Source organism: Hirundo rustica, chromosome 13 (assembly GCF_015227805.2).
Source record: "Hirundo rustica isolate bHirRus1 chromosome 13, bHirRus1.pri.v3, whole genome shotgun sequence".
In the NCBI taxonomy this organism is placed as follows: domain Eukaryota; kingdom Metazoa; phylum Chordata; class Aves; order Passeriformes; family Hirundinidae; genus Hirundo; species Hirundo rustica.
The window spans coordinates 19977796-19988638 of NC_053462.1; the positions used below are offsets into that span (position 1 = coordinate 19977796).

Genomic DNA, 10843 nt, shown 5'->3' on the forward strand with positions numbered 1-10843 from the left:
GGGACGGGCGGGCCCGGTGGAAGCCGCGGCGCAGGCTCCTCCCGGGGCGCGGGGGCGCGCAGACACCGCCCGGGGCGCGGGGGCGCGCAGGCTCCTCCCGGGGCGCGGTGCGCGGGCTCCGTGCGCGGTCACGGCGCGCTGTCAAATGGCGATCGCGCGGTGGCGCCGTTAGCCGCGCAGGACGCGGCGGCAGTCTCGCACCGGATTGGCTGGAGGCTCCGAAGGCTCTGCACCGCCATTGGCTGCGGGCGGCTTGGGGCGGGGCGGAAGAGCGGGCTGGCGGAGGGGGCGCGGCCCGGGCGACGGTTGTGGGCGGGGCCTCGGTGGCGCGGCAGCCAATCAGCGCGGCCGGGAGGGGAGTTCGAATCGGCGGAGCGGCGGCGATGGAGCGCGGAGCGAAGAGGAAAAGGTGCGGGATCGGGGCACCGGGAACCGGGGGAAACCGGGAACCGGGGGGAACCGGGAACCGGGGCTGCGGGGCACGGCTGGGCGGAAGCGCTGGGAACCGGGGCGGGAGGACCCGGCGGGACGGGCGGTGGCTGGGGAGGCTCTCGGGCCCCGAGCCAGCCCTTGGCCGCTGACGGCCCGCGGTGCCCGCAGCGAGGTGCTGGCGGCCGAGGCCGTGTGCTGCCTGAATCGGGCCATGGCGACGCTGCGGGACATCTGGGAGGAGATCGGTATTCCCGAGGAGCAGCGCCTGGAGCGCACTGACGCCGTCAGGAAGCACATCAAGGTGAGGGGCGGGGGTGTCACCGATTCTTCTGTTGAGCCGCGTACCTGCTGCAGCGGGAGCCCGGGACCCGAGCAGCTCGGAGTGCGCTCACCCAGGGCTGCTCGCTCGGGGCTCCAGGACGGGGCGGGCCGGGTCTGTGGGTCCCCGCCCCGCTGTTAGCGCGCCTCTGCCCTCGCCCTGTGCTGCCCAGTCCGTCTGGGCTCCCCGCACCGCCCACACCTCGCCCGGGCACAGCCGTGGGTCTCTAGCGGTGCTCCCCACACTGCCCTCCCCGCTCTCCATTCCCACACGCTGCCGCTAACCACACCTGTGCTGTAGAGCCTCCTGGATATGATGGTGGCGGAGGAGGAAAGCCTGAAGGAGCGTCTGCTAAAGAGCATCGTCCTGTGTCGGAAGGAGCTGGACACCCTGTGCAAGGAGCTCCAGCTGGGCTCCTTTGAGGTGAGGGATCCTGGGGTCCTTCTGGCTGCACTGCTGCTGCCTGGCCTCTACCTGGGTGTCTGAAGAGGCCAGAGCTTACAAGGCAAATATCTCTTCAAAACTGCTTCTCCAAGTGCTTGGTGGAGCCGAGGGTTTTGTGGCGCTTCACAGGCCAGGCATTGGTAGGTGGTTGTGTGGTGTTCTCCAGCACCTTGTTTTGCGTGTTGCTGGTGTTCGTGCACTTTCCAAGGGAACATCTTGCTCAGACCCAGGCCTGGTGGCCGTGGTCTTTGTATAAAAACCTAAAGCATGAGCCAGGTGCAGTAGAAGTGTGGGACAGAGCTGATTTCTGGCCTCTTACAGACAGAGGAGGAATGTACCATCCTGCAGATGGAGAAAAACCTGCGCACCCACGTGGAGGTGCTACAGAAGCAGAAGCGGGACCGGAAGCAGGAGCTGAAGGCCCTGCAGGAACAGGACCGAGACCTGTGTGACATCCTGTGCACAGCTCTGTTCAGCATCGACACCGGGAGCGTGCCCAGCCTGGAGGACCTGGACCGCTACCGGCGCCATGTGGCCTCCCTCAACACCCTGAAGGTGAGCCTGGAGGGGAGGGGGTCGCTGAGGGGCCCACAAAGGGGCCCTGGTTCCTGACACTGCCCTCACCCCCAGGAGCAAAGACGAGAAGAATTTGTCACCAACAAGCGTCAGATCATTCTGCTCATGGAGGAGCTGGACCACACCCCGGACACCAGCTTTGAGCGGGACGTGGTGTGTGAGGATGAGGAGGCATTCTGCCTGTCCGAGGACAACATCATGGCCCTCCAGAACCTGCTGCAGCAGGTATGTCGTGCCCCGAGGCAGTGTTGGGGGCTGCGTGTTAGAACACCCTTCTCAGGGGTGTTGAGGGGATCTCCTGTGCCAAGTGTGTGGCTCTGTGGGCGCAGCAGAGCCAAAGGCAGTGCTGATCCCCTGCTCTCCTTCCTGCAGCTGGAAGGCCGGCGGGCCCTGAACGAGGCCGTGTGCGCAGAGCTGCGCACCAGGATCGTCGCACTCTGGGAAAGGCTGCAGATCCCACAGGAGGAAAGAGAGTCCTCAGCCGTGCACCTGGCCGGGTCCAGAGTCAAAACTAGGAGAGCTGTAAGAGCCCTGTTGTGCTCACGGTGGGAGGGCTGGGGCCAGCAGCTCTGGGGGATCTCATGCTCTTTGTTGCTCAGTGAGGGGAGGAGGCCAAATTCTGCCTTCCTGGAGGGAGGGGCTGGAGGCTGGTGCTGGCAGCTGCCTCATTCTAGAGAGTGGGTCATGCAGAGGATGAACCCTCTTCCTCCCTGACCTGTGCTCTGGTCCCGGGGGCAGCTGCAGCAGGAAGTGGACCGTCTGGAGGAGCTGAAGTTGCAGAACATGAAATCCGTGATCCAGGCAATCCGGGCAGAGCTGGCTGACTACTGGGACAAATGCTTCTACAGCCCGGAGCAGAGGGAAAGCTTCAGCCCCTTCTATGATGGTGGGTGCTGGCTGGCCAGGCAGTTTTGGGGAGGGATCCAGGGGTTCCAGCAGCCCCCCGACCTGGCTGTTGTGCCCTTGCAGAGGATTACACAGAGACCCTGCTCGAGCTGCATGACGCTGAGGTGGGCAAAATGAAGCTCTACTATGAAACACACAAAGATCTGTTTGAGGCTGTGCAGAAGTGGGAGGAGAACTGGAAGCTGTTCCTGGAGCTGGAGGTATTGTCCAGGCAGGAGGATGCTGGGTCATGGGTCAGTGTGTACTGAGAGCTCTGGGAAGGAGCAGGGAGGCACTGGGAAGTCATGGTGGGCCAGTGCAGGGATGAGTTGCTGTTTTTCAAGCACTGGGGTGTTTGTGCAGGGCTGGCTCCTCTGGGGCCTTCACCAGGTGAGGTTGAGGGGATTGGGTGGTGCGTTTGTGTCTCTCCTGACCACCCTTCCCTACCAGAGTAAAGCAACTGACCCCAGTCGCTTCACCAATCGTGGAGGAAACCTTCTGAAGGAGGAGAAGCAGCGAGCAAAGCTGCAGAAGACGCTGTCTAGGGTAGGTCAAGCACTGGGGAAGGACCTGTGCTCCCACTGACAGAGGAAAAGGGTTCCTTGGGTGTGGGGACTCCTGTGTTCAGGGCAGCCCCTACACTGCCCTCATGTCCTGATCAGCTGCAGGAGGAGCTGGAGAGAAAGGTCCAGAGCTGGGAGCAGGAGTTCAAGGGAGCTTTCCTGGTGAAGGGGCAGCAGTTCATGGAGTATGTGTCAGAGCAGTGGCAGCTGTACCGTCTAGAGAAGGAGAAGGAGAAGCAGGAGCGGGTGAGTACAGAGGAGCTGAGTATGTTGGCTTCTGCCTGGGAATGTCCCTGGCTCCTGCCTAAGAATGCCAGCCTAGAGTTGTCCCTGCTGGGCCCCAGCCCCTGCCCACGGCTCTGTCTGCTCATTCCCAGCTTGGAAGTGGCACTCAGTGGGGCTGATGCCCATTGCTGTCATGTCTGAGTGGGCTGAGCCCCTTTCTGGCCGCAGCTGTGCCAGAGGTGACGCTTGGCTCTGGGGAGCTGTAAATCTCTGATGAAGTTCCGCTGTGCGGCTGTGCCAGGCTGTCGGCAGGGCAGTGCCCACTGGCAGTGTCACACGGCTGCACCAGCCCTGTGGTGCTCAGCAGTGTAAGTGCAGGTGTCTCCCACAGCACCTGAAGAAGAGCCAGCAAATGGAGACGGAGATGCTGTACGGCAGCACCCCACGGACACCCATCAAGCGGCGCATGCTCAGCCCCCACGCACCTGCCAAAGTAAGCAAGGTAAAATGGCCCTGCAGAGCAGTGTGGTGGGCTGGGGTCCTGCCAAGAGCTGAGCTCTCCCTGGGCTGGAGCACAGCCTTGGGCTGGCCTCGGCCCCATAGGGAGGTGTGGGGAAGGGTCAGGGTGCTGCAGCCCCACGGGAAGCAGTCCTGTGTGACGTGTGCTCTGCTTTCTCCTCAGCTCCACGGCACCTCCACCATCAGCGCCACACCCAACAGCACTGTTCGCTCAGCCTTTGGGGGAGCCATCTCCCACTCGCCCACATCTCGGCTGCCACCCTCTGGGAAGAAGGTCAGGGGCCCTTCTTGCTGTCACCCCGTGGTTTGCTGCCTCCCCTGCTCAGCTCGTGGGGGACAGAAGCCCCTGTTTGTCTGCAGTCTGCTCTGTGGGGCTACTGCCATCCTGCTGGGGTGTTTCTGGGACCTGAGGGAGGAGGAGGGTGCCGGAAAACCTTTCTCCAGCCCAGATTTCTAGTACATCTGTTCCATAGCGCTGAGCCTGCAGCTTGGGGAACCTTCAAAACGTGTGGGTGATGCTGGACAGGGCCTGAGCATCCTTGTCTAGAGAGGCATCTCTGCCTATGGCAGGGGAGTGGAATGGATTGGGCTTAAAGACCGTTCCCACCCAAATCACTGCAGGATTCTGTGCTGTATGTTTCAGGGCCCAGAATTGGACCCAAGTCTGGAGATCTCCTGGAGCCTGACACTGCTCTGGCTCCTCAGGGATGGGCACTGAAGCTGCTGCAGCTCTCCTGCCTCTGCTCATTTCCTACATCCCATAACTGTCACCTCTTCCCACAGTTTGGCTGGGCCCGGACCCCCACCCGCACGGCAGCGAAGCCCCCCCGACCCAAGCTGAGGGAGCGGAACAAGGAAAATGTGTCCCAGCTGGATGGAACCACCCTGAGCGGTGGGTGCACCCCCAGAGCCCCTGCCCAGCGTAACCACAGCGTTAGTTCTGTTGCCAGCACCTATTCTGAGTTTGCGGTAATTCACCTCTTCTAACCCCACCCCCCTCGCTGCACAGCACAGGACCTTTGCTCCCTCCTGTGTCCCCACACAGGCCCCTGTGTCCTCCCACCCCTGCCTGTGACCCCCCCAGGGAGAACTTCTAACAGAGTTGGTGGCAGAGGGCCCTGAGCAGCCACTGGGGACAGGCTGGGACACACCTGTGCAGAGACAGAGCCCAGGCAGAGCCCCTGAGGGTGGGGTGAGCAGAGGCTGGAGGGGGGCTGCTTTCCTCTCTCAGGGTGGGGGACCTTGGGGCTCCTGTCCTCCCATCAGGCTGGCCTGAGCCAGAGCTTTACCATCGTGACACTACCAAAAGTTTTTTACTCCTTACACATTTTAGTAATGAAAGGCATTAATGTTCATTGACTACAAGTTAACACAGTCCCATATTCATTTGTATTTCATCTCCTTTTGACAGCCTGGCCTGCCTCTCTGTCCCCACTGCACTGGGAGGCAGCAGCCCCCTCCCTTCCCTCATCCCTCTCTCTCACTTCTTGTTTCCACAGCGCGGACTTTCAAAGGCTTCCAGCTTTGAAAACACCTCGAATGTTCTCAACTCCACCACCAACAATGCAGCGTGATGAATCCCTGCACTGGCACGAGGCCCTGCCCTGGCAGCGATGCAGGGCCTGCAGCATCTCCCGCTCCACGATAACCTGCCCCTCGGAGGCTGCTTTAGAAATGTGCTTTTATTTAAAAAAAATTTCTAGGTGTTGTGAATAAAGTCCTTGTACAGCCCCCAGCTCTGGGTGTATTCGTGAGTGTCCCTGGAGGTGGGGAGGAGGCGATGGAAGGGGCACGGCTGGGGAGCCTCAGCCAATCAGAAAGGGCTCAGGCTGCAGCTTTATTGGCCAAACAAGTCCAGCAGCTCCAACGTGTCCTGAGCTTGCCCTTACCCCCATCTGGCAGCATCCACGGGCTGCAGGTCTTGGGGCTCTCACGGCTCCCGCACACGTACATAGGTGGTCCAGGGCCCACACACCACCTCCTCCACCCGCAGCCCCTTGGCCACCAGGTGCTCAACGCGGCGTGCCTGGTCAGAGCTGATGTTGTCCCCGTGTCCCAGCTGTCCGTATTTACCTGCAGACACACGATCAGGACATAACGTGGCCCTGGGGCCTCGCAGGGCAATTGCTCCTGGTGTTTGTGGGGAGGGAGGAACACAAGGGCCCCAGCACAGATGGAACTCGTACAGCAAGAGAGCCAAGAGCAAGAGAACAGGAATCAGAAGCTGCTCCTGAGGAGGCTGTATGGTCCCCAAGCAGAGATGCCACTTACCCCAGCCCCAGGTGTAGAGCTCCCCGCCTCCTGCAACAGGGACAGCACCATCAGACAGCGCCCGGTGAGCTCCGTCCCCTACAGTCCTCCCCCTACCCCAGGTGCCCGCCGGGTGCTGTCAGCCCTGGCACGCCGCAGTGCCCCTGCCCCCCCGGACACTCACGCGTGACGGCGGCCGTGTGTCGGGACCCACAGCTGACCGCGCTGACCTCCAGCTCCTGTGGCAGGTCCAGCAGTGCCGGGAACGCCTGGATGGAGATGAACGCAGCGTCCTCAGTGGTCAGCTGCTCCCGGCAGGGCGTCCGCTTGGTGCTCCCTGCACAAGAGGTAACAGCAGCATTGCTTGCAGGCTCGAACCGCACTGGCCCTCACGGAGCTGCTGGGGCTGTGCAGGAACCCGCCCACCCTGCCCTCAGCCTGGCCAGCGGCACTCACCTGCGCCCGTGCCCTCGTCTTGCGCTCGCTCCTCCGCCAGCGCTTTGGAGGGCAGAGCCAGCTGCCCTGACTCATTCCAGCCCCACACGTACAGGTCTCCTGCCTCTGTGGGGTGTGGGGAAAAACGCATCAGGCAGAGCTTAGCCCCGAGCCCCGCTCACCGGCAGCACCGGGTGCTCCAGGGACACTGATGCCTCGTATTCCCCAAGGCGGGTCCCTCCGGGGCCGTATGCTGCCACCAGCACCTCCACCTCCCGCGCCCAGCCCAGCCCCTTACCGCTAACGCTGGCCGAGTGCCACCCGCCCGCCGCCACCGCCTGCATGGGCACCCCGGCCAGCGCCTCCACCAGCCGTGGCTGCAGCTCTGACTCCAGCAGCCCGTGGCCCAGCTGCCCGTGCCTGCAGGGACACAGAGGGACAGACAGACACACCCACAGCCCGCTGCCCCCAGCTCCCGTGCCTCCTGCCCACAGTCCCCACCAAGCCCTTCCTGCTGCCGCCAACCCAGCTCCAGGCTGGCAGAGCCTGAGCAGCTGAGGGAACAACCACAGGGGAGCAGAATCAACCCCAGGAACGGGGAAAAGCCAAGCGCTAGTGGGAGAGCGATGCCCAGCAGCACCACCACAGCTGCAGCGAGGGGTCGGTGGGCAGCAGTGGGACACAGCACCAGCGGCTTTAGTTGTCAAAGATGGGGCAGAAGCAGGAGGAGCTGGCAGGAGCTGTAGGGGTGAGAGGAGCAGTTCGGCTGCAGAGTGGTGCCTGTTTGGTCTGGGGAGCTTCAATGTGACAGCTTAGGATGTCAACAGCAGTGCTGATGCACAGCACTGGAAAGGCTTCACATTCCATACGGAAAACCTGCAGAGGACTGAGGCAAAGAGACACTGAAGGCTAAGGGGCAGGGAAGGGCATGCCGAAATAGGAAAGCAGCTCTGGGCACCCCCTCACGAGAGGGCAACGGTGACCGCAGCCAGCAGTAAGAGAGGGGCTACAAAGGGGTGAGCTGGGCCAGCACCTGGCTACCACACAGCACAGCTGCCACACTGCAGGGCACAGTGGGCACAGACATGCGTGAGAGGATTCTCAGCTGTGCTGAACAACCAAATTCCAAAAAACTTAATTCTCAAGTACACATCCCCACATGTAGAAACCTTTCCTCTGAAGGGAAGGCAAGAAGGACCAAATAATGTAGCATCTGCAAAGCAACAACTGCTGCTGTAAGCCGAGTGTTGTGTTTGCCATGAGCTGTGTTTGCTACCAGCTAGTCCAGAGCCAGCAACCGAGGAGCAGGGACCGGGGAGTGGAACACTCCCGAAAGAGTGGAACAGGAAAGGCACTGGGCCAGGGCACGCAGCTCTGTGACAGTGACTGATGATCAGTGCTGGGTTTGTCTTCCATAAGCAGCAAAGAGGGACACAGCAACCCTTCCAGTCTACAGATGAGAACAACTAGTTCCTCTGGCCAAGCCTCATCACGCACCAGCAGAACTCAGGGATCCAGGGCACGGGGACCTGTGGCTGGGCTCTCCAGCACCTTCTAGGAAAGCCTGACTGGGGCAGCAAATACACAGATAACTCCCTAATGAACAACTGTCCCAGAGTGACTGTATGATGCTTGTATCCCCAATTGTCTGCTCTGTTTATGCTGCATATTAAGTTTTGCACCTTTAAGACTAGTTCTGAGAGTGAAGGGGGGGAAAAGAAGCACCCAGTTTGTTTTCAGGAACTGCACTCACTCCCCCACATCTTTCTCCTAGACTGTTTTCTGCAGCACAAACAGACAGCAGGAGAGAGCTCTCCTTTGCTTTTTAGTTAATTTTTTTTTTAATTAGTTGATGGAGTGAAGTTCCCTAGACTATGACTGTTCTTCTTCTTGGAACTGTTCGAAACGACTCAAAACTGAAAACCCAAAAGAACACCAAAAGCTCACACCTGTAACACACCAAAGCCTAGAACGCTGCATTCCAGCACTGCAAAGACCAATAAAAGACTAAGTAAGCCAACCTACACCTCACTAAAAAAACTATCTAAATTTGCGATCTCTTCAGAACAGCAAGAAATTTTATTGTTCAATATTATTCATTTTTTATACTTGTGAATACTTTGCTTATTAAATAAACAGATTTTTTCCACTTTTCTCCAAAGAAATCTTTTCCCAGAGAAAAGCAGGAGGAGCCATTTGAATTTATTTTTTAGAAGAACCCCATTCAGAAATCTCCTCCCAAAATTTACCCTAAACCAAAAAACGACAAAAGCCTTTGTGAGAATAAACTGAGCAGTACCACCCGCCTAAATGCACCCAAGTTCAGCTGCTGGCAAGGCACTGGGGCTGGAGGTTTTTCCCAAGGGGTTGGCTCCCCTCCCAAAGGCTGCAGCAGAGGGACCTGGCACTGAACTGTCACAGACTGATGGAATCTATCTCCAGAAACACAAGAGCTTTGCTGCCAGCTGGTGCTTGTGTGGCAAGTTTCAGAGGAGCAGGGACAGAGCAGGGACACTGATGGTCATACAGAGACCCAAGTGTCCTCAGAGACTGCCAGAGGCTGAGGGAGCCGAAAGTTCAGAGCAGAGGCCAGAGTAAGTAGCCAGAGACGCAGCACCCAGAGAGGATACAGGGCTGCCCGTGGGGCCAGCGAGGGTGGACTCAGTGGGAAAAGGGGCATGGCCAAGCCAGAGCTCCCTAAGAGAAGCCATGAGTTGGGATGCTGGTAATGGGGGGACCTGGCTCAGGTGAGGGACAGATCCCGTCAGCATGCGGGTGAGCACTGGGCACCTGCAGCTGGTACCCCACTATTTCTTTCAGCTGTAAACTTGTATCATTCCCAAGTCCACCCCCACGGGAAAGTCAGGAGGCATATCCTGACCCCACGCAGTGTGCACAGGCTAACGGGGGCTCAGCGCCTGAGATGACCCCCATTCCGACATCCTCTCATTTGCACTCCCCCCAAAGACTCCCCGTATCCCCCACATCCCTTCCGCACTCTCGTGCCCCTTCTGCATCCCCACCGTCTCTGCATCCCACCAGCACAGCGTCTGTCCCGCAGTTCCTGAACTCCCACCCGCTGCCGTCCCTCCCCCGCACCCCTGTGCCCCCACGGCCCCCGCTCACCTGCCACCGCCCCAGGTAAAGACCTCCCCGGCGGCGCCCAGCGCCAGGGCGTGCTCCGTGCCCAGAACCAGCCGCCGCGCCCGCAGGCCAGCCGGCAGCGCGGTGAAGAACGGCGGCCGCGGCGTGGCGAAGCCGCCGGGCAGGAGCGGCAGCGGCTGGCGGGGCTCCGGCGGCAGCTCCCGGCTCCAGGCGGGCTCGTCCCGCAGCGCTCCGCTCAGCGCCGCCTCCCGCCGCCAGGCGCGGGCCGCCGCCGGGCTCCGCAGCACCAGGTGCGTCTCGGACGGCAGCGCCTCGGCCCAGCCCGGCAGCCGCCGCCGCAGCCCCGCGCTCCGCACCTCCAGCCCCGCGCCTGCCGCAGCGGCATCTCAGCCACCGACGCTGGGGACGGCCCGGGGACGGGACGGGAACGTCACCGGGGCACCGGCGAGGAGCATCCCGGGGGAACCGGCGCGGTGGGAAGGCTGGGGGGCGGGAGGGGGCCGTCCCATCCCGGGGGGAGCGGTGTCAGGGGAAGGGGCGGACGAGACGAACCGAGGCGACCGGCGCGGCAGCGCACGGTGGGAACGGGGCCCGCCCTCCCGGGGAGCGCCAAGGGTAAGCGGGCACGGACCGGCCAAGGGCCGCACGGGAGGGACTGGGAGCGGGGCTCCGGGCGGGCCGGGGGCGCTCACCGGTGTCCACGACCACGTAGCTCCAGGCAGGCCACAGGCGGGAGATCCCCTCGGGGCCCGCCTCCAGCCGCCACGGGCCCGGGCCCGGGCCCGGCTCCCCGGCCGCCTCCTCGAGGCTGAACCCGAACGCGAGCCAAACGCAAGGAGCCGCCGCCATGCTCGGGGCGGCACCGGGAGAGGAGGAACCGGACGTGACGGCGGACGGACAGACGGACAGAGGCCGGGCCGTGGTCCAACAGTAGCTTTAGTGTTACCGGCGGTTACCTAGCTCCGCCGCGCCGGTCCCGCCCCGGGTCGGCCGTCCCGGCTAAGGCAGACGGTGGCAAAGGCAGCGGCAAGCCCCATCCTCCCCCTCGTCCCGGGGCACCGGCCGGGCGCTGCCGGGGGCAGCGCGGCCC

At 61.8% G+C, this 10843-nt stretch overlaps 2 protein-coding genes across 7 annotated transcripts; one reads left to right on the forward strand and one right to left on the reverse strand.

Annotated features, from left to right (window-relative positions):
* Positions 1-324: 324 nt before the first annotated feature.
* PRC1 (protein regulator of cytokinesis 1) lies at positions 325-5696 on the forward strand. 6 transcript variants are annotated; one of them, XM_040077112.2, is made up of 14 exons: positions 325-409; positions 601-733; positions 1052-1174; positions 1517-1750; positions 1826-1996; positions 2144-2293; positions 2510-2657; positions 2741-2877; positions 3107-3202; positions 3319-3465; positions 3836-3946; positions 4127-4237; positions 4747-4932; positions 5463-5696. In XM_040077112.2, exons 1-14 carry the CDS (start codon positions 384-386, stop codon positions 5535-5537), a joined length of 1848 nt encoding a protein of 615 aa, XP_039933046.1. In that variant the 5' UTR covers positions 325-383; the 3' UTR covers positions 5538-5696. The 6 variants fall into 6 exon arrangements, with proteins under 6 accessions (XP_039933046.1, XP_039933048.1, XP_039933050.1 ...); XM_040077114.2 differs by having other exon boundaries at positions 4747-4896; XM_040077116.2 differs by having other exon boundaries at positions 4747-4855.
* RCCD1 (RCC1 domain containing 1) lies at positions 5628-10796 on the reverse strand. The gene is made up of 7 exons (XM_040077118.2): positions 10446-10796; positions 9775-10123; positions 6947-7068; positions 6670-6774; positions 6398-6550; positions 6235-6264; positions 5628-6036 (listed from the first exon to the last, which is right to left on the reverse strand). The coding sequence occupies exons 1-7, from the start codon at positions 10600-10602 to the stop codon at positions 5894-5896; spliced, it is 1059 nt and encodes a 352-aa protein (XP_039933052.1). The 5' UTR covers positions 10603-10796; the 3' UTR covers positions 5628-5893.
* Positions 10797-10843: the final 47 nt, after the last annotated feature.

Bases quoted from the DNA above. Each gene is read 5' to 3' on its own strand.
- PRC1 (XM_040077112.2), top strand. From the start codon at position 384: ATGGAGCGCGGAGCGAAGAGGAAAAG. The intron at 410-600 runs GTGCGGGATCGG...CGGTGCCCGCAG, and splicing joins CGCGGAGCGAAGAGGAAAAG to CGAGGTGCTGGCGGCCGAGG. The intron at 4,933-5,462 runs GTAATTCACCTC...TTGTTTCCACAG, and splicing joins GCACCTATTCTGAGTTTGCG to CGCGGACTTTCAAAGGCTTC.
- RCCD1 (XM_040077118.2), bottom strand. From the start codon at position 10,602: ATGGCGGCGGCTCCTTGCGTTTGGCTCGCGTTCGGGTTCAGCCTCGAG. The intron at 6,775-6,946 runs GTAAGGGGCTGG...CACACCCCACAG, and splicing joins GCACTCGGCCAGCGTTAGCG to AGGCAGGAGACCTGTACGTG. The intron at 6,551-6,669 runs GTGAGTGCCGCT...CCTCTTGTGCAG, and splicing joins AGACGAGGGCACGGGCGCAG to GGAGCACCAAGCGGACGCCC.